The sequence below is a fragment of the Rhamphochromis sp. 'chilingali' genome (genome assembly GCF_963969265.1).
Source record: "Rhamphochromis sp. 'chilingali' genome assembly, chromosome: 7".
Lineage (NCBI taxonomy): Eukaryota > Metazoa > Chordata > Actinopteri > Cichliformes > Cichlidae > Rhamphochromis > Rhamphochromis sp. 'chilingali'.
This window is the reverse complement of record NC_137934.1, coordinates 18715634-18740586: the sequence shown is the minus strand read 5'-3', so window position 1 is coordinate 18740586 and position 24953 is coordinate 18715634. Positions and strand designations below refer to the sequence as shown.

At 38.6% G+C, this 24953-nt stretch overlaps 1 protein-coding gene across 1 annotated transcript in view; it reads right to left on the bottom strand.

The window, feature by feature from the left end:
- Nucleotides 1-481: 481 nt before the first annotated feature.
- Nucleotides 482-24953, bottom strand: part of rassf3 (Ras association domain family member 3) — a 70961-nt gene continuing 46489 nt past the window's right edge. Inside the window, exons 3-7 of the mRNA XM_080887393.1 lie at nucleotides 9423-9530; nucleotides 7636-7794; nucleotides 7302-7389; nucleotides 5995-6110; nucleotides 482-5202 (exon numbers count right to left, since the gene is read on the bottom strand). Coding sequence (XP_080743519.1) covers nucleotides 5053-5202; nucleotides 5995-6110; nucleotides 7302-7389; nucleotides 7636-7794; nucleotides 9423-9530 — 621 coding nt within the window. The 3' untranslated portion in view covers nucleotides 482-5052. The remainder of the gene's footprint in view (nucleotides 5203-5994; nucleotides 6111-7301; nucleotides 7390-7635; nucleotides 7795-9422; nucleotides 9531-24953) is intronic.

Below are 24953 nucleotides of genomic sequence, written 5' to 3'. Positions count from 1 at the left end.
ATCATATTTCTAACTTGCATAATTTTGACAGGATATATTTTTATGGAGAGCAAAATATTTAAAGTTAAAGTTTATTTATTCTTGAATTATATTCCAGTGTTTTTATTCATATTTATGTTTTAAAGAAAAACATTGTTTTAGTGTGTTCAATGAATGTTTTTCTTAACTGGGCCACGACCTAAAGTGTGCCTTGAGGTTTGGCCCCCTGTGCAATTGAGTTTGACACCCCTGATCTAAAACATTTAAGTGTGACAAATACACACAAAAAACCCCAAAGAAATCAGGAAGTGGACAAATACTTGTCCACAGCCCTGAACAACATGGCTTATTTGTAAATAAAAAGTCTGAAGTGAGACCATTTGAAGAACAAGTAGGTACGCTCAAATAATTCAAAAGGAATGGGGTCACATTCTTAGTAAAACTGAGTAAAATAATGAGTAAACAACTGAAACAGAAGACAAAAATCACACAACCCTTTAAGTTTCTTTTATAATTTCACCTTTAATAGATGAAGCCCGCCTTGCCGTGAGGAAAGGCCACATTTGGTAACGATTGAAATCACCTACAAAAATAAACCCGCCTCAGCCTACGGAGAGAGAACACGATGAGACCTTCAGCCTCTCCTTCAGGTTTGTCCGCAGCTGTTGAACTGTACAAAGGCACAGAGATCGGGACATTTCAGACCGAGCTCCAACTGCAGCTCAGATCTGAAACCTTTACCCAGAAAACCCTTTAGATTTTTTTTTTAACTCAAGTGTAGAACAACAGAGTTAGCGTTGTGTTTTCAAGCTCGTCATAAACCTGAAAAGGTGTATCGCTTCTCTATAGTGAGTCTGGGTGAACAACAACAACAACAAAAACAGCATCACTGGGAAAAAAATCAGGAAGAGCTTCAACAACACAGGTCTTTGGCATTTAACACAACAGTTTGTGGATGTTCAAACCTCAGACCCAAGCGCACAAATCTGAGAAGAGAAGCTTCAAAACTGCTCAGAAAATTAAGCTTGTGAACGAATTTAGTTTAGTTTGTTTGGGTTTTTTCGTTTGTCTTTAAAGAACAAGATTTAAAGATTTAAAACAATGAAGTAATACATATTCTTACATGTAAAGTTCGTGAATGTTTTCTGAGCTGTCATTTTACACTATATTATCCTATATAAATTTATATCCAGTTTGGGGACAAAAAAAATACTAAAAGTGAAAATGTGAAGCTAGTTTCAAAGAAAAGCAAAGGGAAGGCTGAAAGCTCTTAAATACGCATGAAGCGTAAAAATATTAACATTCAACAGGCTTGATGATTTTGTGATGTTTTTATAAAGAATTAATCCAAATTAGCCTAACAATCAGAACAATAGTCAAATTTCAGCAACATCTAAAGAAATAAAACATATGCTAACAAGGAAAACAGGATTAAATAGTGTAAAATGACAGAAAGTATAAGAATATTTCAATTAAGACTAAGGAGCCAATGGTTTGCACGCTATCAGACTCTAGGTATGTTTGAACAGCCTTAAAAACAACATCTCTGAATACATACAAGGTATTATATCTGATCTTCATACATGAACACTACTGGCCCAAAAAGCTTTCCATGACATAATTCCTCAGAAATCCTAATTTCTATCAGCAGCAGGTACACGGCATCTGAAAACTATTTTCCAGACGCTGTCCGACTGCTGTTTTATCTAAAATAACGCATGCTTTTAATGTTGAACAGCCCAGGATTGTTTACAGTAAGCAAAATATTTCACAGCCAACTCTGAGCGAAATTCTACGGAAGCTCACTGAGACCAAAACTTATTAAATGACCTCACAATCGTCGACTTCTGCCACACTATACTTTCATCAGTTAAAACAGAAAAAGAATAATAAGATTATAGTGTGTTAGATGTTAAGATAAAGTAGAGCATGTGATCGCGGTACACAGGAGAAAAAATTAAATTTTAAAAACCCGTTTTCCCTGAATTCAAAGTTAAAGTGCCCCAAAAATTAAATTTCATGCAAATAGTCGGGGATGATGTGTTTTAACAGCTAAAGTTGTTTATGAGATACACAAAAAGCAACAACATGGCTTCAAGATTCAGTTACTGTTTCCATTCAGACTTTCGCATCACTTTCAACTATAAAGTATGGAAGCAAAAGAGGGCCAAAATAATTGTATTTTGTTTTCTGAATTTGTTAACCTTGAAAAAGTAAAACCACCAATAATTAAAATTATATACTCAAAGTTTTCAAATGACATACTAAAAATTAATTAATATTAATTAATTAATATTTAAAAAGACCTCCAAATTTTAATTTCTTGTATTTACATGTAACCATTAAGTTATTAAATGAGTTTTGTCTTTGGAAATTACATAAAAGTTGGGAATTTCTACAAGACACTGAAAAAGGAATTTAAAAAAAAATGCTGATATTCTGAGAAGGAAAGGGTCAGGGTGTTTCAACTTTTACCAAGAAATGCTCCAAATCAATAGATACTACATTTCCCATAATCCAACATTTTCTAACATATTCCAGTTGGCCGCCTTCTCTTTTAAACCTTGCGTGTTAAAGTTTATAATGCTGGACTTTTGCCCATGATAACCCAGAGATTATATATAAAATTAATTAATTTAAATTCTAAAGGCCCTTTTTTGCTTCCATAATATTAACCCAGTGTTTAATAATAGAAGAAACTGGGGTTAAAACCCCTTTAAATAAAACCTCTAAACTATATATACTGTATGTTTTTCCCTCTGGTGGGATGAGGCCCCTAATAGATGTTTTGCTCCAGGCAACAACACAAAAAAATATCTTTGGTTATAACAAAAATAAAAACAAAATAACTCTATAAGATAAATCAAGTTTGACACAGAAGCAAGAGAACAGTTGGCGTGTTTGACCACTAGATGGCGACAGTCTCCTACAGAAACGCCCTGCAGCACCCTCAGTTTGACATCATTTAGTACCTGCAGCTCAAACAGCAAACAGCATTTTGCAACATAAAGATAAAATGCAATGAACATTAATGTTTTGACTTGTTTGTCCAGATTATTGACTGTTTTCTTTAAAATTACCCCCCCCAAAAAAAAAATAAATAAAAAAATTCCACGCAAACAAGAAAAAGCCTCTTTGACTTTTAACTGATAGATTACATCGTCACAAAAAATATTGCATATATATATATCACAGGTTTTTAAGGCCTTTTCTTAAGAAAACCCTTTTCTCGTTGAGCCTTCTTTTGCACTCTGATGCATTTCTTTAGTTTTTCTGCCTTTAAACCCTCATGTTTACTACAGTCCTGCGTGCCTTGATTTGTGTCCCACTCTTATTTTATCCTTAAGAGAGGTTTATGAGGTCAAGGCTGCACATTTTAGTTCAAGATAAGCGTATCAAAAAGTTGCGTTTTAAATGAATGCCTGCTGACAGACTGGTTGAAACGCACACAATGCCGCTGTTTTTCCTCTCTGGTCTCAGCAGCTATCAGCACTCACAGACCTCCTTTTCTTGCACTCATTGATTCGAGGAGCTCACGTGATGCAAAAAGTGAACAAGCAGTTAATCAAAGTGACTTGCGGTTGGAGGAAACCCCCGTCACGGTCCTCAAGGCCACGGTCACATTGCTTGTATGACAGTCTTTCCCATGTATTAGCTCCTCGTGCCATTTATCTTCCCCTAGTTTTTGTCTTTCCTGCATCTAATGTTTCTTTTCTACTTCCTCTGAACCGCTCAGTCAACTTCCAGAAACCTGTCAAATCTCCACACTGACCACATGGTGGGGGGGGGGGGGGGGGGGGGGGGGGTCAAAGTTCAAGCAGTTTGCTTTAGTCTATTCAGCTCATGGTTCACGAAACTCTGCTGGTGGTGGAAAAAACACAAAGGCTTCAGATCCCACCAGTTCATCTTCACTCCACATGAAAAAACAAACAGCGTTTTTTTTTTAGTTTTTTACAAACTGCAACCAAAACTAAACTACTTCCTGTTAAGTTCCAGTTAAGACTCATCTTATCGTTCTTTTACTCTTCCTATTAAAAATCTCTCTAGAGTTCCTGCATCTGTTTTCCGTTACATCACCTTTCATTTCTCCTTTCTTTCATGCAAACAATCTCAGGCTGGCTTTTATGGAGTCCTAAATGTGCCAAAAAATATGAACAGATAATTAAATTCCATATAAATGGATAACGAATATAATAAGAATTTCTTCTCAGATTCATATATTTTGATTGGACATGTTTTTGGAACGGATAAATCCAGAAGAACTCCAATCCATTTTCATTCTTTGTAATTAGAGCTATTATTATTGGAATCAGTATTTACTTTTACAACTACTGTGAGTTAAAATAACTCCATTTTATGATAATAACTTTTTTTAAATGGTCTGTCATGCTCTGATGTTTGGATTTTCTGTGTCCTGCTGAAGTCTGAAAAAACTATTCTCAGCATCTGTGTCAACAAGCAGATTGTTGCTCCGCCTCTACAATAAAACAAAAATAAGACTTTGTTTTAAAAAGAAAAACAAAAAGCAATAAAAAGCTTCACCCATATAAATTAAAAAAAAAAAAAAAAATGTACAGACCTTTAAAACACACAAGTTAAATAAAAATAATTCAACATATGGCCTTGAGTCTTTCACAAGTTCAAAGGATAAAAAGGTGAGGGAAACAAAAAGGATGAACTGCATAAATTATGTGACAGCAGGACAGAGTGAGAGAAGAAGAAGAAGAGAGGGATGGACGGCGAACAGGGAAGAGGATGAACGGATATGGCACAGTGAGTGAATCTTTGGTGTTTGCAGGCAGACGGAGCCGAGCGGGAAGCAGTTTGAAATCTTGAATCCAGCAACCAAAATTCTGTCTGTTCGTCTTTTTTATTTGCAGTCTCTTTTTTCTGTCCTCTTGTCATCCTTTATTATCCCTTCTTCCAGGTGCTGGATCCTCTCTCCCGATTCTGTGTTCACATCCCTCCCTCCATCAAAATGTACACCAGGAGATTAAAAATGAAAAACAAAACAAAACATCCCCTTCGTCCCTCTAGGGGGCAGTAGTCCTTTTTCAAGGAGGTTATATCCTCTTAAGAAGGCCCCCTGACCTCCAGCAGTGCCTCCTGCAGTCTCTGCCGGTAGGTTTCATAGCGACGAATTACTGCGTCCTTCTGCTCCTGTTCCTCCTTTTCAAGGATCCGCAGGAAGTTTTTCAGCTCAGGGATGGAGAAGGCATCCCACTGAGGAGAAAAGCAAGAAAACTTCGCTCAGTTCTGTTTTTTCCTTTTTAATTGATAAAGTATATGTCTATGGATGATGCTTGATAGTACAGTAGGAGTGGTTATTTCTCTTTTTATGCGTAGCATCCATCTTGGGATAACAACAATGGCACCTTTACTACTTTTTAAAAACACGTTTTTTAAAAAGTTTGTCGTAGAAGTTTCACTAGGAAAACAATTCTTTTTTTTTTTAAATAGTCAGCTGCTAGGTTTGAATATAGAATGATAACAATAATGTACAATGATAACTTAAAGTAAAAGATTTAAAAGGAACGGGGAAAAAAAGACTAGGATGGTGATTGCCAAACACTGTGGCCCCCTGTTGGGCTGTAAAGGTACTACAGAATTAATTTACAGTCACTTTCTTTGCCAGTTTTTGTCATTTTTGCTTAAAAATTGCGATTGAATATTTAAGTCATGGGGATATTAAAAAAAAAAAAAAAAAAAAAAAAAAAAGGTACTTGTTCATTTTCTGTCTTTTTAAAAAAAAAAAATCATAAACTCATAGGTTTGTTAAGAGCAAATGCTGGGAGATACTTGAGATCAAACAGTTTATGGCAGGTCAGCCTCAATAAGTAAATCCTCAGAAGATCTAAATCAAATGAAAACACAAAAGAATTGTGCATTAGAGTTTAAAGTTTTGAAATGGGCCACAGCAGCGTCTCGTTTGGGAATGGCTGAACTCGGAGACGAAAGAGCACAGAGGCCAGGAAGATGTCAATAAAGCTGAAATGTGGTGATAATCAGTGTTACCATGACTTCTCCCGTCTGCTGTTCTTTCAGGACAAAGCTGAGCAGGTCTGGGTCGGGTCCCGCCACCAGGCGAAGAAACAACGGCTTCTCAGCATCCGCCAATTTGCATGTATAAACTGCAAAACACACACACACACACACAAACAGATTTAATTAGTCTGTACAGTATGCACGCTGCATGCAACCACAGGCAGCTGTTCCTCTGTGCACATATAAATGGATTTGGCAAAGGATGAAAGGATGGGAGCGCCATATTACCATGCGGTAGTTTACAGGAACAGACAGTGAGGGACAGATTCTGTTATTGCCAGCAATGTATTTACATCTGCAAAAGATGTAGAAGGTGCTAGAGGCTTGATTATTCTGACATTCACATATTTCCAAACCTCAATCTGAAAACTCATCGGTTTGTCTGCTGACAGCAACCGAGGACAAAAGCCGATTTTTCAGGGCTTACGGTGTAATTAGGATGTCAGGGTAGTGTGTATATTCATTTACAGACCTCCTGCTTCATCAGTGTGTTCTCAGCCCAGTGACACTTTGTGATGTTCCTTCTGCAAGGTGCCCTTTAGCCCTCTGGCCCCAAAAGTATTGCTCATGTTTAACAAAGATGCAAAGTCCTTGTAAGGAGGTTGGAGAGTGCTGGGGGCATCGTTTCTTGGGTTAACAGCCAGAAGACTCTGGTTTCTACTCCTTTTGAGCACTTTGTGTTTTAGAACTACTTAGTTAGGGTTAGGAAAAGATTGCAGTTTGGGTTAAAACCCTCACTGGCATACCAGTAACCCTGCTCGTTAACAAAATCTCAAAGGAGTGACCAATCAGCATCACTTCTGCCTTAAAAGTCCTCAAGTGTCTGCAGTCAGGCGTCTGTCTAGACTCTGTCTTTTATTAGCTGTACGTCTCCAGTCATGAATGCAAACCAGAACAGGAGCGTTTAAAGAAGGGGGAGAAAACACACAAAAACACTCTAAATCTATAAAAATTTGAGTTGAAATGACTCACAAGCTTCAAACAAGCATCTGCAGGTTGTGTTTATAGTTTTAAATCAATGCATAAGGTTAATAAACTGTCTTCTCCTCACTGAAAGACATCGTGTGACACCCAACAGCCTGTAACAGCTGCTCATTCACAGCATGGATGTGCGCTGTATTTATATCTGCATGTGTGGGTATCCCTGGTGAGCTGTTATAGTAGGGAGAGCCTCTGGCATCCAACATGAGGGTGAGGCCCACACACACACACACACACACCTCATACCGAGCGTGGCAATAGTGGCATGAAACCCCGTCTCTCACACCCAGTCTTACCCTGCTCCTCCCGCCGGTATCTCTTGTACAGGGCATATTTAGCCGGGTTGTCTGCAACTGTGAATTTGCTCAGCAAGCCGACGATCACCTGAAGACACGCGAGAAAGAAAAACACCCGTCAATATTACTTTGACAGCTCTTCTAGAAGATTTTTGTGTTGCTTTGTCGTTAATTTATTGCTTAAAAGGATAAAGAACATACAAAACTGAGTGAAATCAATGAACTTAGCCCTGTCTGTCTCTCGACTTCAACCGGTCTGTCATCAAATCTTAATTAACCTATTAAGCAGGCTGCAGTGTGTTCACATGTGTGTGTTTGCGTGTGTATTAACAACCTCTTTGACTGTGGTTTTAGAGCTGACATGAAGGGTGTTGGAGACTCCTTGGGGCAGATAGAAGGCCTCCCCAGCTCTTGTCTGACTTCCCTGCACCGTCATTGGCCTCCGCAAATCCATCTGGACCTTGATGAAACCCGTGTACACACCGCCCGCACCCTGACAGAGACAGAGTTAATGTTTTAATGTGGCCACTATGGTAGCTGCTACATGATCTCTCTAAGTGAGCCCAGTTCACCCAATAAGCCCAGTGTGACCTGCAGGACAGATGGCCCCAGATGGAGGAAGACTATCTTAATCTCATTACTCCATATGGGGCTGGGAGGAGTGTGTGTGAAGGTCACGAGTAGACAAAGAGGCCAAGAATGAAGAGAAGTAAAAAAACAAGTAGACGTCAAAGATGGAATGATAAAAAGACAAAAACGGGATGAACAAGAAAGACAAATCCTAAAGAATGAAGACGGAAATTGGACAGAAAAGGTGTGCTGAAACAGAAACATGCAGGCTTCTCATAGTGAAACTACCCATTCATCCACTCACTACTTAAAATATGCAGAGCAATCGGCTCTAAACTGTCCTGATGATCTATTAACTGCAAAAGTAACAAATATTCTCAGTTCTCAGTTTTTTTACAAATATAAATGAAAATAAACATTTAGACTTTTTTTTTTTTTAAAGGATTGAATGTGAGCTCTGAAACCCATTTACAGACATTATTATAATGACTGTGGAACAAACTGACTGTGAAAGTTAAAGTTTCATGATGAGCATCTTGTGAATACACCCACTTTGAGTTATGACTCATTTCAGCATAAAATATTTTGGAAAGTATCATCATTATTTCCTTAATCAGTGAGTTTTTTATAACTGAGAAAAAAGACAAAGCAAAACAATGACAAGTAATTAACAATGGAGTGTTTAAAGGTAGCTCAAGTTCCCAACAGACTTTATTATCAACTGGAAAATTGCACAGATTAGCCTTAGACAACACTTTGTTTTAATCTTTATATAATGCTCTAGTAGTATGGCATTTGATCTCATTACATACATGCTGATTTGGGCATGAGTGACCAATATAAGCTGATATTATGTGTCTATGCAGCTTTTTTGTCCATTTATTGTCTTTATATTCTAAAAACTCATATATTCAAATGTATAAATGAATGTAAACTTTTTATTGGCCAGTTAAAATGTGATTTTTAGTGGACAGACTCAGTTATTATGTCGGGCTCCCCTCTGAGTGTCAGACTAGAATCTACTGGCCTTTAGATGTGCCGTTTCCCATCTGTTAAGAGTGCGGTCAGCTTAACTCCTTGTCTGAAAATAGATGATTTTCCATGACTAAGGGAAAAAAACCTCAGGAAACATCCTCTGTAACCTGCCGCTCCTTCAAAAATGCTTGCATTCTTTCATGTGGTGCTTTAACGGCCAGAAAACCCCAGTTTCACCTGACATCTCTCATTTCTACTGAAATTCACTCTGAGTTGAAGTGGAGAGAGACAACTTCAGACACCTGTCACGCTGCCAATGAAAACACTGCGGGGCGAGAACAATAGCAGGAATAACATCACATCACTCTGATGCGAGCACTGAGGAATGCTGGGAGCAGGAGGGAGGCAGAAGTAACACAGCAACATTATAAACTTCAAAATCTGAGATTTAGAGCCTGCACAGCTCTGCAGGAGTCTGGAGTGTGGAACCATTAAGACAGCCCTGGTTGATGGGTTTTGTTTTTTAAAAAGGTGTGTTTGCGTGAGTGTGTGTGCGTGTGTGCATATTATACTCACCAGCGTCATTTTAAGGTGGTCTTTGGTTAGCAAGTTGTACTGCTCGATTCTCTGCCAGATTTCCTCTTTGCTGAACTCTGTCCGCAACTCTCTCTCCTTCTCCACATCCTTAGAAGAAAAGGGACAAAGAAGGAAAGGAAACGCGACATGATAAGTCACAAACCAGCCAGGACTATTAAAACAATACATCCTCTGTTTAGACAACAGCGGTGGGACACAAAAACGAGGGAGGGAATAATTCTTTCTAATCCAAATCAAGAACCAGCGTTTTATTTTCTGATTTTACAGGATGATACACGGCAATACTACAAAGCTGTGCACATTACTCTGACATAATGTACTGTATCTCTTGTTGGTTTCAAGTGGGTGAGACAACTTTAAAACCAAAAAGATCTCTTTATAAACAAGCCTTAAAACAGATAACCAGAGCTCCAAGGTGCTCAGGGTGAGTGTAGAGCTGCCAAGAAGAAGCTCTGCTTCTGCACAATCCTCGTTTCTGTTTAAGTTCATTAAGGAAAGCAACGAGCACCCCGACAGCTCGAAATGTGTAGTTTCATATTTTTCTCATCATGCAAAAAAATTTAAAAAAAAGGATTCGAACAAATAAGTCATGCTAACATAAATCAAATCAAGCATTTTTTTTAACCTCTATCATCTGATTTTTATACTATGCTTATTAAATTTTGATGATATAATCTGGTTATCCGGTGTTCCCAGGCAGAAAATGGATGGATAAATGAATAAATAAAGCTATTTAATAGTATTAAACCCAATCATATTTAGCCCAGTTTTATACGTGCAACAAGCCAGCTTTTTTTTATTACATATCAGCTTGAGAAGAGTAAACTTGTTAAGATCATGTTTGTTGATATAAGTGCTCTGCAACAGACAAAATGTAATCCCCACTTATATTTGTCATGAATATATTTTGTCAAAATATACCTTCCTGTGAATATAAACAGGAACAGGTGTCAAGCGTCTGCTTTTTTATTTATTTTTAAACTAACAGCTCTGACTGGAGGGCGAGTACATGACAAAAACACCTTTTTACATCAGTGTAGGTCTCATGATAAGCGACTGACTCCTAATTTTAGACTAAAACATCCTGGAGGAAAGAGCTAACACTTCATGAGAATTGCATTTGAAAATATAACAAAACAGCACAAAAAAAGAAAAGAAAAAAAAAAGTGTTTTTAAGGAGAGAGACGTCTCGTCTGACTGACCGGAGGCCACGTGGACTTGAAGAGCATGCATAACCGATTCAAACAGCCTGTGATGTGTGTGGCATGTATGTTTGACAAGTCAGCCACACAACAGACCTCACTGTGAGAGTCGCAGATCACACATCAGCACTGTGGTTTTATAAATAACCCTAGAAGATAGGGGGAGGCCAGAGGGTGGGGAAGGTCCAAACTTAGGTCAGCTGATAGGAAATGTTCACAATAAAGACAAAAAGAACCAATATGAGAACACAAACATACACATCCAAACCCTTTTAATGAATCCTAAATGAGAATGCATTATATGTAACTGCAGGCTACGTGCGTAAAACTGTAATTCAGGTCACATGAAACAAATACGTTACATAATGGGTTGTAAAGTCAGGGATGTTGACCTCAGAGCCAAATAAAATGGTTTCTAGAAGCCTCTGAAGACACATGGCCGCTTTTCAGAGGTAAGAAAGTGATTCATATGTAGCTCAAATAACAGCTGTTACCCACTTTAAACCTGAATACTGATGTTTTGGAGTTATAAATGACCACGAGGAAGGTTTAAATGTTTCCTTAAACCTTTCAGGAAAGCCTCCATGTGTTACAATTGGGGCTCAGGGGAAGTACCCAAGCAACAACTTACATATAAGGGCTATAGACTGCAGTTCCTCTAGTTGCCACTTTAGGATAACTCTAAAGTGAATCAATATCCAAAGACTCCTATCTTAAAATGGCAAAAATATTTTAACATGTAAAACAAAAATCGTCTTATCCTCTAAAAGCAGCATCCTCCTTTATAAGAACTATAAGGGGGTAAATCCTATGGATGTTCTGCCTGGCCTTTGTGGTCTAACCGCTTTGACTTATCGAAAGCTCACTGCAGCTCATCTAAACTCTTTAAAAAGCCAAACATTGTCTTCCTATAATAAAACCAATTAATTGTGTGGCCGAGAACTTGACATCTTCAAATTTTAATGTCAAAAAATTATCAGCAGATTATAGAACAACGGAGTAAATAATCAGCTCCTCTCCACAGATGTTGTTTTTTTACTCCAAGTCACATAATTTTTTAAAGCTACAACTTTAAGTCTCAAAGCAGTGGATTCCAGATGTTCAAAGCAGAATTTAAACCTGATTTCTATTATTTTCTGTTTATATATGAGAGTGCCAGTGCAGATGCTCTAGACAGACTTTAATTCCCCAGCAGTCTGAGCTTACATGGGCATAGTGCAGCTCTCCGCAGCATCTATTAAAAACCACATACACACACACACACGCACGCACGCACAGCAGAATCTAGGCAGGCTTTGAAGGCACATACACCCTTATATGGATAACACACGCACACAGTGCTCAAAGTAAAGACAAGGTGCCAATACAGCATGTGCAAACACTGAGGTTTATGGCTCTGAGAAAAAACAGCAACGCCAGTTTAGGTCCGCGCTAAAGTGCTTTATGTTTAAGGATAACACTAATCTGACAGATTTACTTCTCTGCAGCTACATTTACTTTACTCTTCTAATGCACGCTTACCTGATTACAAAAGAAAATATGGGGATCTTTTCAGGGGGAACTTGGCGGTCACTGCCTGAAATTATGAATCCCGTGCATTTATTGATGGTTTATGAGTTGAAGTAGGTCACTAAATGGATTAAAAGAAAATTTAGCTTGTTTTTTAGCTTCATTTGTTTGAGTTCTCAAAAGTAAGAAATTACTGTTTTACCTTTTGAGGGTTTCTGGGGTTTCAAGTTGTTGCATAAAAATAAGCAATTTGAAATCACTGCAAACAACAAGATAATAAAAATGATCATGCATGCATGTTTACTGAGCTATTATTCAGCCTCTATAGTGACACCTAAGTATGTACAGTTTTAGCACTGTGGTACTGCTATAGTCCTTCATTAATTAGTACACTATGATCAACACAATCCTTAATAATAATAATTAGTTTTTATTCTTAAATCTGTGACACATAAAATAAACCTTTATTTATTTATTTATTTTTATTTCTTTGCCCAACCTGATCTTTCAATTTGGTATTTTTGCTGAAAGCTCCAAATACTCAGTTTTCCACCTCAGTCAACAACTCCTTTTGTGCTGTGAGAGACTTGACAAAACCTGTTTTAGGTTTTGTCAAGAAAGCCTGGTTATGTTGAACTTTACAGTACACGCCTCTGAAGTCACCTCCTGACACCCTGTTGATCGTAATCTGTCTGTGTAATAAGTCCAGACACTGACTCATTGGGATTAAAGCAGATCTGATCAGTCACACAGGCACAGAAACAAAGTCACAACAGTTCGAGTCCCTGTTTCACAGATGCTTTCATCTACTTGGTAATACCTGTGTCTACCTGAGTGTCGTGACGTTGATTTTGACCTGCTGGGGTTTTTCCACCATCGGTCTCACCTTTAAGTGGTTGCTAGGTTAGACGAGTCAAAGCTTATTAGCAGGAAGTGACAGATAAGCAGATTATGTGCCATCTCAATGTGCACACGGAGAGGACAAAAATGAAAGAGAAGGTAAGATGTGAGTGGGGATATGATAAGAAATACTCCCTCAAGGGGAATCCTTCCTTCCATGACTCTGCAGAGTTTGTGTTCGTTTGTGGGAGATCGTGTAGGTCAGTAGATAACCCTGCTGATCTACATCAGCTGTCCTCACCTCATCTTAAATAGTCAATTCAATGCTTCCACACACCTTCCCTCTAATGTGTTTCCCGATAAAAGTCCTAATTAACCAGTTTAAGCAGAGAAACAGCAGGATTAAAGTGACATTAGTACGAAGCAGGCGTGTGTGTGAATGTGGGCGTGTCAGCTTCTCCACTTTGAGCAGGGTAGACGGGGTTAAAGGTAACTGGGAGGGAGACGGTGACCACAATCCAAACAAACAGGACAAGCAGAGCACAGCGGAGCTGCAACACAATGAGGTCATGGTCCAATTTAAGCGTGCAGCGAACACTCCCACCAAAGCTGGAAGAGCAACGCTGCACTGAAGGGACAGAGGAGAACAGAAAGAAGGTTTTTAAAAAGAGGTCTGCCATGACATTATTAATCACAATGAGTCAAAGAAGGACAAAAAGGCCTTTAAACATCAGGCTCCACCTTTATCACTTCACTGAAGTCTACAGTTGGTATGTGTGGGAAGTGATTTCAGTGTTTTCTAGGGAAGTCTTGATTCTGCGTCAATTCAGAAGACAGAAGTTTTAAAGAAGTGCTGAACTGCTTCTTTAGAAGTATTGATTTGCACTAAAAGCTGAATATTTTCCAGCTTTGTGGCCAAATTTGTTGGAATTTTTTTCAGACGAGTGAATCCTAAAGTCCAAGATCCTGCATTACTTGTTTAAACAGACAGGGCACCAATATATATTATTAAGTTTGTATATCAACATGATATGTCTTATTAATACTGTGAGTATGCAAGACAGTGTATTCTGTCCACAGGTTGAAAAAGACAAAAGCTATATAGAAACATGCTGCTAATGGAGCATAAATGAGGTTTGAGTGGTGGAAGGTGATAAAGGCAATAATATGCTCAGTTAAACCACCGAAAAGTTGTGGTTCTTTTAAGTTTATTGTATCAAGACAGGTGACGTATTTCATTCACGACAGGCTATTAAAATGCTTTCCAAGTACAAAGTGGCAGTATTTATATTTGAAGAATAATCAGTGCATCAGACCAAGTGTAAAAACAGAACTGAGTCAGCAGGGAAAAGGAAGAGAAAGGCTGTATAAAAGTGAGGAGACAGAAAACGAAGCGCGAACAGAGGAAACCCTCAAAGGGGAGAGTCATATCAGGCTTTATGTTGAAGTAATCTGAAGGAAAACTGGTCTTTTGTTTTCTCTGGATCTTATCGCGCACACACCATTTGTCTCTGTTTAGCACCGTCACGCTCGTCTGCATCACCTGTCTGTAAACACATGACATCACTGTGTGCATGTGTAGATAAAACACGCTTAGCTCAGACTAACACTGTGCACTTGTGTGTTAAAGGTGCTACAGGCAGACTAAACACAGTCATTCACCTAAACTGAACCTATATTTTAAAGGACAACAAAGACACTTCGAGTACAGCTGGGTAGTTTTCTGCCCTTGTCTTTGACTCAGATCTGTATGTTTGGGATAATTAAAGGCAAGTCCGTTTAGCAAAACATTGACAGGAGTTAACACCGGGACACTCCTCTATAGGTGCAATATATTACATCATTCTCTCAACTCTATCCCTCCTTTATCTTCAGTGGTGCTGGCGCTTTCATGGAAAGCTCTTGACTTTTTCCAGATTCTAGAAGATTCTCCAGTATCTGTGGTCTAGTTTTAATGTCACCTGTGTTTTCCTAAACAAATTCTTAAAACTTAAATGAAAAAAAAAAAAAAAAGCAATAAATGTTCATTACAAGCTTTTAAAGTCTGATGGGACATCTTTAAAGATTTCATTATCATCTGAAAATCATCATGAGACTAAAGAAAGCTCCAAGCGTCACTCTGGAGAAGCTTAATCATAGATTGTTTGAAATTCTGTTTTATGTTATAAAAATGAACAACGAGCCTTCATTTCTTACTGTAAACGGTGTATTTTAAAATTAATTCTGCCTGCTTCGAGGCCAGCTTCACATTTCTGTACTGACTCGATGACTACAAATCATGTTAGTTTCCCACTAAACTGAAATAATTAACCAAAAGTCCACACGGTGAACACGTTTATATCAACTATACTTGGCAATAACTTTGCACACACAAAAAGAAAGAGAAACTAGCAGCAACTACTGAAATTTATTCCCAATCTCTCTTTTAAAGCTGAGGCTACTTTCTACTAGGATAACAAAACAAAACAAAGCACCTTTTATTAATTTCCCCCCTCCACAGCCTCCCTCTCTCTGTTACTTCCTGCCGATCCATGGGGGGAAGTCGAGCCCAGCCACACCTTTCCTCTCAGCATTCCTACAGTAATGCACGTGCACATGCATGTGCAACATCACTTAAATGTCCCACAGACGTCCTCATACTGTTCTTCTGTAACAGACAGGTCGTACGCACACGTTCCAGAGTTACTCGTGCATCTATACATGTTGAGGTATTTTTCTTTTCTTTATTTCTGTCATGTCTATGTAATATTACATTGTCAGATACTTATATTAAACATGACCAAAGCTTCAAGGTCAGACGTATGCAGAAGTAATCCCAGTAAGGGTTGGGGAGATTCAGACTGCTCTAAACAGTTTTTTTCTACACTTGTTTTTATATGATGTCATAGAGTGAGGGGATATCCCCGCCTACCTGCTGTTCAAATCATCCGTTTAAGAGCTGAGATGATGAAGATTTGAGAAGCTGCATCAAGGCTACGTATAAGACAAATAAGGATTACTTTGAACACTGAAACTTGCAAAGCTGCTCCAGCAGAGTAGCTGTAAACCACAATTATCCATTTTCTATAACCACTAGCTATCATTCATTCACACTTTGGATGATTTCCAGAGCCTCGAGGCTGACAAAGCTGCTAGATGCAGTCTCTGAGCTGTTATTTTAAGCTTTGTTAACTCTTCAAAAAAAAGAGTGAAAATATCCAGTGTTACTCCTCAACACAGCCCAAAGCTAAGATATTATGTACATGATTTATAAAGGGGAGGGGGAGAAGCTGCAAATAACACAGCTACCCCCAGCAAACTTTAGCAATTTCAGCTTAAATAAACAAAAACAAAAGAAACAAAACTGAAAAAATAAAGTTACTTTAAAAATGCTTGCCAGGTGATTAAACGTGTATCACTTTGACTCTCAAACTAACCTGAGCAACATTAGCTTTTTGTTGTTCTTCTGATATCATTAAAGATATTATTGCCTTTTTCTTGAAGATTCAAACGTGCTCAAAAATAATCCGCATTAAAATGAATGTAAAGATAATTACAAAACCTCATCAAAAGAGAGGAGAGTCAGAATATCATTAAATACAATCCAAACACTTATTTATAGACCAAAATCAAGTTGATAATAAGTAAAATATTCAGCTTTAACCTCAAATATAAAGTTTAAAAACAGGCAAAATATGAAATAAGTCAGAAAGAAGAGAAAATGATGTTATTGTCTGCATGCCAAGAGGTAAAAACCTGCAGACTAAATCAGCAGGACCACACAGAGACATCACTTCAGCACAATGATGTGAACCAAACTGGACCGCTGACAATGCGTTCTGAGTGCGGTCAGGGAAGTACACCATGAAAACATGTTCAGGACACACAGTTAAGCCTCAGCTCAATCAGCAGCCTGTGAGGAGACCACCAGGCCACCCAGAGATGGAGAGCGCTCTGCTCCCAACACCGACAAAGACGTGCAGAAGATGGAGGAGGAACAGGGTTAGAAGAAAAAGCAGGGAGTGAGGAAAAGAAAAAGTAGAGAAAAAAATGAAATAAATCAAAACCGTTTCTGTCGTTAGCAGCTGTCATATTCTGACGCCACGTTTAATAAAGCCGAATCGCTTTTCTTCTCAGGCTCCGCTAACACTCAGGCTGTTGACACAGTTGCGTTGGAGATGAATACAACATTGAAAGCATGACGCCGCTGCTGTCTAACCGTTTGGGTCATCAGCCCAAACTGCTAAGTGCCTGCTGAGAAATGTTCTCATTAGCCCGAAAATGGCTTTCATTAACACAGCTACATACAGGGGAAAACACACTGCTGGGGAAAGACTCACACAAGCAATCGTGTCTATAACAAACCCTCGATCGATACAAATTAAGACTGATGTTGGAATAATGCATTATAATTTGGTCTATTCTGGTCTTGCCACACATGACAGCACAAATAAAATATATTTTTAGGACCTTATTATTCTTGATTTTAAGACCGTAACGATTCCCAGGAACACTGGCTGAAGTCGAGGCTTTGCACAAGAAGAATTGAGCAACAGACCCAAAGAGGTGTGTTCATGTGTGTGTGTTGGGGGGAGGGAGTGAGTAAGCATGTGTGGGCTGAGATTTTGAAACTTCATAGTTCTGACCTTGGAGGAAGGCAGTGAAACAAACGAGGTGTGTTCGAGCCAAAGATAATGGAGAGATCCCCTCGAGACTTTTATTCCACTGAAAACAAACTGCAGATTACTTTCAATATCATTTTCAGTTATTATTGATGACTGAATAAATCATTTATCGCCTGACCCATGAACCTGATCAATATGGAGGGTTTTTTTGTCCTTTTTTCACTGATTTGTTAAAATGTACTTCTGATTACTGATTATTTTTTTGTCATCTATTGGCCAAGACATTCACTGAAATGCCCAATCTGACAGAACTTTGTGAAATAGTCATCTATTGATTAGTACGTCTGGACACTTTTCATGTTTTAGGACATAAAAAAAAAAAAAAAAAAAAAAAAGCAAAATGGGAAAAAAAACTAAACAAAACAAACCCCCCCCCCCCAAAAAAAAAAAAACATCCACATTTGGAAGCTGAAGGGTTGGCAGTGGTGTGAATGGTCTCACTGCTACAGTTTTTTTAGTGGAGTTTTTAACTGTAAATTAATTGGGTAGGTTTAGGTGATAAAAAAACAACAAATTATTTTTTCAAAAATGTTCAAATGCAATGGTTATCACCTTTTTCATAGGGTTCCAGGGGACTTGTACTCCTACGCTGTGGGTTAAACCTGATGTGCACCATCGCATCGACATCAACAGCCCAACCACAAATGTCCCATAAATGTAAACTTGCGTCCTACACCGCAGTGCTAGAAATGAAGCATAAGGGTTGGATCCATGCTGCAGTTACAAAATATGCTGCCTGTGTAAATAAATTAGTTTCAAAGTCACACTGATTACAACGAAAAACAACAACCAGAGGACAATTTGTGATGTTGAACACAAACGGAGCGCTTTTTCAGGGCTCTCTCACATTTTCCCAGGGTTGGAAAGACCTTAATAGCTGATAGTTTTGGTTAAACTAATATAATCTCCTGTCACATTGCTTATCCTTGATTTGAATCAACAGTTACAGTACGGCCCCAAAAATAGTGTTATTTCTAAAAAAAAACAAAAAACATTTTCATCCTGATGGTCATGAAAACAAGTTACTGACCGACAATAACAAAGCTAATGTGAGGATGTCTGATGGAGTTAAAAACCCAGACACCAATAAGACTTAAAAGTTTAAAGTTTACTGAGGAGCTGGAAGACTACAGGAACCCCAAACCAGTTTTCCAGAGTCCTACATCGCCAACTCTCATGCAAAAGAAACAAACAAAACAAACAAACCAGCCTCATTAAATCCTCTAATGAGATGTTACAACCTCTCTGAGAGCCACAGTCATAATTTAGACAAACACGGCCAAAGAAAGCAAAAGCAAACAAACACAACGCTGGCAATGAAGGTTTGTGGAACAAGGTTCGCTGCTGGCAAACCCCCCACAGCAGCCTCAGTCGAGTCACACATGAAGCAACAGGACAGCGAGTCAGTCATATCTGAAAACATGAACACTAAATCAGCCTCAGGCAGTCTAACACTCCTCCTCCAGGAAAGTTATATTGAGCCCCTGTTGGGTGTGTAAGCACACATGTTTATGACTTTCTGAAGATACTGTAGGCGTCAGTCTAATTTATACGCCCACCACGAGCACCATGTGACCAGGTACATTCCCATCACCACAACTGTGGTTAGCTTTGTGTTGTACTGTTGATAAGATGGATTAAAGTGAAAATGAAGCATGTTAAATAAAGATCCAGCAGCCTTTTCAGTAATGCTGTGCTGAATAAACAGTGAGATTTTTAAGCAGTGACACAAGCCAGAGTGTAGGTTTGCTGGATTCAATTTTAGTGCTGCAAGTGTGCTGGAGACCACCATAAATACAGGAATATAAACAGAGTTGGTGGGGAACAGGGAAAGCATGCTACAACCTGATCATGTTGGACACAGTGTTGGGACGATGCTATTGTTTTAGTTGTTTTTATTTTCTTATGGTATTATTCCTTCTCTTTTATATTTTATTCCATCATTGTTGTGCATTTTACTTATTTTAGTTGCATTTTCGTTTGTAAAGCACTTTGTGCAGCATGAGCTGTTAGAAATGTGCCGTATAAATAAACCTGACCTTGACTTTGATTAAAATGGCACAAAAGTCAAATGTGACGCTAACTAGCAGATATTAAGCCAATCAAACATGCGAGTTGTGGTGAAATTAGATTAGAGACAGAAACGAGGCAAGTCTTCGATGGAGCTACTTCAGATAATAAACAATAACAAGGTCCAGGGCAGACTCCACCAGATAACACTAACAGCTAAGCTCATATGAGAACAAGGAGTAGTTGAGTAGTTGAATAGTTGCCAGTGAAAGGGTAAAAGTATACAGTCTTGTAAACAATGGTTAAAAACAGGCTAATAAAGCTAGCAAAACATTAAAAATAAAACCCCCACTGAAATCCTTAGTGCTTAAGGCTAAACTATATCCATAATGGCTGTGCATATATTATATATTTATTTTATTTATTTATTTATTTATTTAAATACCAGCACACAGTGACTCACCTGGTTACACAAAGACTTCCAATAGTATAGAAATCGATAGGAAAATGTCATTCACCTTCGCTTCACTGTGACCCTACTAAACATTTTATGATGATGTCCAATGGCTCATTGGCAGACATGTCAACCACAAGTCGTTCAAGCTCACCTCTCCCTGGTCACATCCAACACTCAGCTTGGGTCTTCAACTGTAAAACATCCTAAGCCAATAGGTGCCATGGCAGAGGCTACATCCATCTTTAACGCTTCAAAAGGTTTGATTTGATTTCCAACGAATAGCTGAGTTTTGGACAATTTTGGCACCACTACAACTTTGCTGAAAATTGGTTCAAACCTAACAATCCAAACCTGCGAACAGTTTAGAAAAGTTTAGGAAATCACAGCGATTTGCTGCCCTGACACTGACCTGATCATTCAAGTCTGGCCATGTTATACGAGCGTCCAACAAAAGTGCATATCTGAAGGAAAATAAGGAAAAGCATATCACTATAATTCCAGTTTAAACCAGTTACACAACCTAGGTCAGGAGCTTGTTGCAATCATATCATTTACTCATATTCATAGTCATTAAACTGATTCATAGTTTGTTTTATTATAACAGTCTTAAATTACATAAAGTAGTGCTAACAATTGTTGTGGCAATACAATGGAAACAATGAGCTGGGTCTGGATGGGCATTATAGTGAAAGCAAACAATACCTGTGAGATATGCAACTCCAAGTGGATGTTATGATGAAGAGTGTAATGTTGCCCTATAGTTAGACCAGCCCTACACCAATTACACTATGGTGGAAAATCCTTTTTAAGAGTCTGAATAACTCTCCACCTCCATACAAGCGTACACCAACGTTAAATCAGCTAGAACACAGGTTCGGTTATAATCAGCAAAAACCCAAATGTTGAAACCACACACACCAAGATAATGATCACCAGACCATTTAAAAAAAAAAAAAAAAAAAAAAAAAAAACACAGACCGTGGAGGTTTTCAGTGTGACAGATCCAAGATTACTCTATTTCAAATGACACACAGGATGAAGGGTTACTTCACACACAAGTCTGTGAGTCTTCATACTGTCATCAGGGCTAAACCTAACGTTATGCATGTTATGGAGCGATGAGTGGGGCATATGGAAATTTACTGACAGACACACCAATAACACGTCTTTTTTAATGAACGGATTACTTAGGTGAGGTAGCTCGTCTGCCAAGGATCAGTGATGAAGTAGTACGGCGTTAATTTACTTCAATACTTTAACGGCAGCAAGAGGAGAACTTGTTTTTCTATTGTACCAAGGGCAGCAGATGCCGCAGGTCTGTTGTTTTGGAAAAAGAAATGAAAATAAGGACAGTTGTGCATGAATGTCTTGCATTTCACTCTGATGATAACGAGCAAATTACAGAGAATCAAGACACCGTATGCAAACAATGTTACAGTGCAGCATAATAAATAGAAACCCAGACTTTTACATGGAATTCAAAATTCAATATGCTTTATACTATGAAGTAAACACCCTACAATAATACAGAGAAAACCCTTTCAGATGGCCCTCTATGACCAAGCACTTGGTGACAGTGGGAAGGAAAAACTGCCTTTTAACAGCATCAGGCTCAGGGAGGTTCAGCCATTTGCTGCAACAGGTTGGGGGTGAGTTTCAGTTGTACAACACAACATGTTCGTATTAGGAAGTACAGCTAGTTGTAAACCACTCTAAGCTTCAGCTGTCTCAATATCTAAAATGTCTCTGAGGCAGCCATGATTCATAATCATTTTTATGTTGCACAAAATGTTTCTGATGGCCTTATGGGTTCAATTGCCAGTTTCTTATCACACACTGAATAAAAACAACAAGTTCACCTTATACATTATGGTCATTATTAGGGAGAGTTGGTCAGGTAGGTTCACTGGCTAAAAAGTCGAGCATGATGTTGGTCTGAAAGGGACATCTTTGTGTAATTACTCTCCTTTGTGCAGGGGACTGTTTCCATGCTGTGCAGAGCTTGGCTCAAAGAGAAATTCAATAAAATCCAATACAAAAAAAGATTTCTTGCCTTTAGCAACTTCAAAGCTTTATACACAACACTTGATCTGAAATCACAACCAACTAAAATGCTGCCTTTATTTCTGTTATATAAGAAACAACACTGCTCACTCATCCTGTCCTTATTCATTACCCGCCTTTCCAAAAGCAGCTTCTTCTTACCAAAACTGTAACCGTTAATTTACCACAACATGTGCAAACAATAAAAAATAAATAAATCCTTGTCGACAAGAGAACCTTCAAAACCTGCAAGACAAGGCCATCTTCATCACATCAGCACACATTCTCTGAAGACCTGATACAATTTATCATTATTTGAGTCTCACTTTCTCCTTCTGCACATCAAAGAGGGCTCCAGACCACCTCAAAGTGTGCTGTGGTTTGCTGATAATGGTGCCCCGGAGATCGCAGCCGGCGTAACTACTCCCAGATGAGCTTGTGTGACTGAGGGGTGCTATCTGAGACGGTGGTAACAGCAGGGACCAGCCGACGCATGCTTCATTACTGGTCATATAAACACAGAGCAGACAGGGCACGAAAGCCCACTGCTCACTTTCTCACAAACAAGTATAAATAACGACATATTGTCCTGTTGCTTTTGCATCGTGTTACATTGATTGTACACTTTGGGATCAGGTTTAAGTTCAGGGGGAAGCGCTCGCATACCAATCCCCTGAGTTAAGAAATGCTTTTGAAAAAAAAATAAAAAATACACCTTTACATAAGATCCACGTTCCATCTGGTGCCCTTTGACCCTGTAATGTGATGCTACAGGTGGCCAGTCTCTTCGCAGAGAGGTATGATAAATTAGTGGTGGCGGTGATAGTTTGTGATCCTCTTGACCACCTGTTCGGTGAGTTTGGATGATAGCCGTGCAGCAACGTGTCTGTTTCAGGCAGCTGGTTGTGTGATTCATCATTAGCCATGAGCAGGCTCACAAGTAAAGAGCAGGGTGAAAGAGTTATTGTGCAGCTGCAGCAGCTAATGATTATTTTTGTAATGAAAAAAAAAAACATATCTTCAAATTCAGAGGACTCATCTATTTTAGTTACTGATGCACTAAATATAGAGAATAGAGGAAAGTCCTCATTTGAGAGGATGCATTAATGCTTGATAAATGGTAACCTCAGTAACACCGGTTTTGTTAAGGGACACTTTATGCCCCCTACAACATCTGAGGGACAACAATGGGAGAAGTTTTTTTTATTGCATAGTGCAGATGGCAATAAATAATGTGCTTTATTGCACTCTCCAATATGCTAAATATATATAAAGTCATGAAGACCTTTTTCTGATCCTTTTCCTCTTCCACTTTGTCTCCAGCATGCACGCAATCCTGACAAACACCTCATATTCTCCATGACGCAGGTGGTTTGATTCAAAGGCAGATTTATCTTATTATACAACACTGCTGTGCAGAGGACCTGTGTGTGCATGTGTCTGTGTATATAAGTGTGTGTGCTTCCAGGAATAAAAGCACTCTGGTTCTGTTTGAAGAGATAGCGAGGGCCACGCGGCTGAGAACAATATCACTTATGTTTCATTTGGAAAAGCAGAACATAAGAGAGGGCAAAGGCAAGAGTCTCATAAAAAGCTTTATATAACCTGGAGGCAATCAACAGAGATTGATCTCAAAGAACAATGAGCTGCAACACTACAACTAGTGATATCTTAAAGGGTAGTTTTTAGAGTTGAAGCAGTCGATGGGTTCAAATTTGAAACTACTCTAAAATAATTACAAGGCCCTCCTGCAGTAAAGTATGCAGAAGGGCCTTGTCAATTTATTTCTGTCAGTGTTTAAAAGCATCTGAAGCTAAGAATTCACCCTGAGGGGCCATTTAAACATAAAAAAGAAAGTCAGACAAATGCGAAGCATGGTGAAGACAGGTTTAATAGCAAAGCTAGCAGGTCTCAAAGGGTTCACCATGTAAACGAAGGACATGGATTCCAGGTCTAAGCTTCCATAAAGTATGGGAAACCTGCCCTCACTTTATAATCTCTGCAAACACTTTCCACACAAATGTATGCGCTCAATCTGTTGCTTCAAGTCATATTGAATAGAACACCAAGGTGAATTTTTATGCTCTTTACGTCTAGTTTCAGCAAGCCCCGGCTCAGCTTGCAGCTTCACAACAGTAAAGATTAACCTGCTGTGGTCCTGAGGGAAATCATAAAAGTCCTAATGATAAACCCTCTGGGGAACATGAACCCTGTACATGTTAATTCATGGCACTCAATGCAATATCTGGTGGGACGTTTAAATCAAAACTGTACAATTTAAACCAATAATGCCCTGAAAGGCAAAGTCTGTAGATCCTGAAAGTCAGAAGAATCAATCCTCTGGGGAACATGACTGCCTGTACAAAACTGCATTGCAATCCATGTAATAGCTGTTAAAATACTGCACTCAAAACCATGAATATTTCCATTATTATAGCCTTGAAAGACAAGGTCAGGGGATCATGAATGTGAGAATGATCAATCCTCTGGGGAACACGATTTTGTAATTTCTGTACAAAATATTATTCCAGGCAATCTAATAAGTTATTGAGGTACTTCCTACCCTGCAACTACATCATATAAAGGATTCACTGTGAACTTTACGACAATCAGCTACAGTGATAATCTTAATATCTGTCAAAGTATCACAAATAATATTCTGATCTCATGAAGCAGCCTTGAAAAGTTAAACATCAAGGTGATGACATTCTTCTTGGGCATGTTGAGCCTTCATTTACCAAAAGATTTAGTTCACTGAGATAGAAACACAATTTGCAGTTTAGAA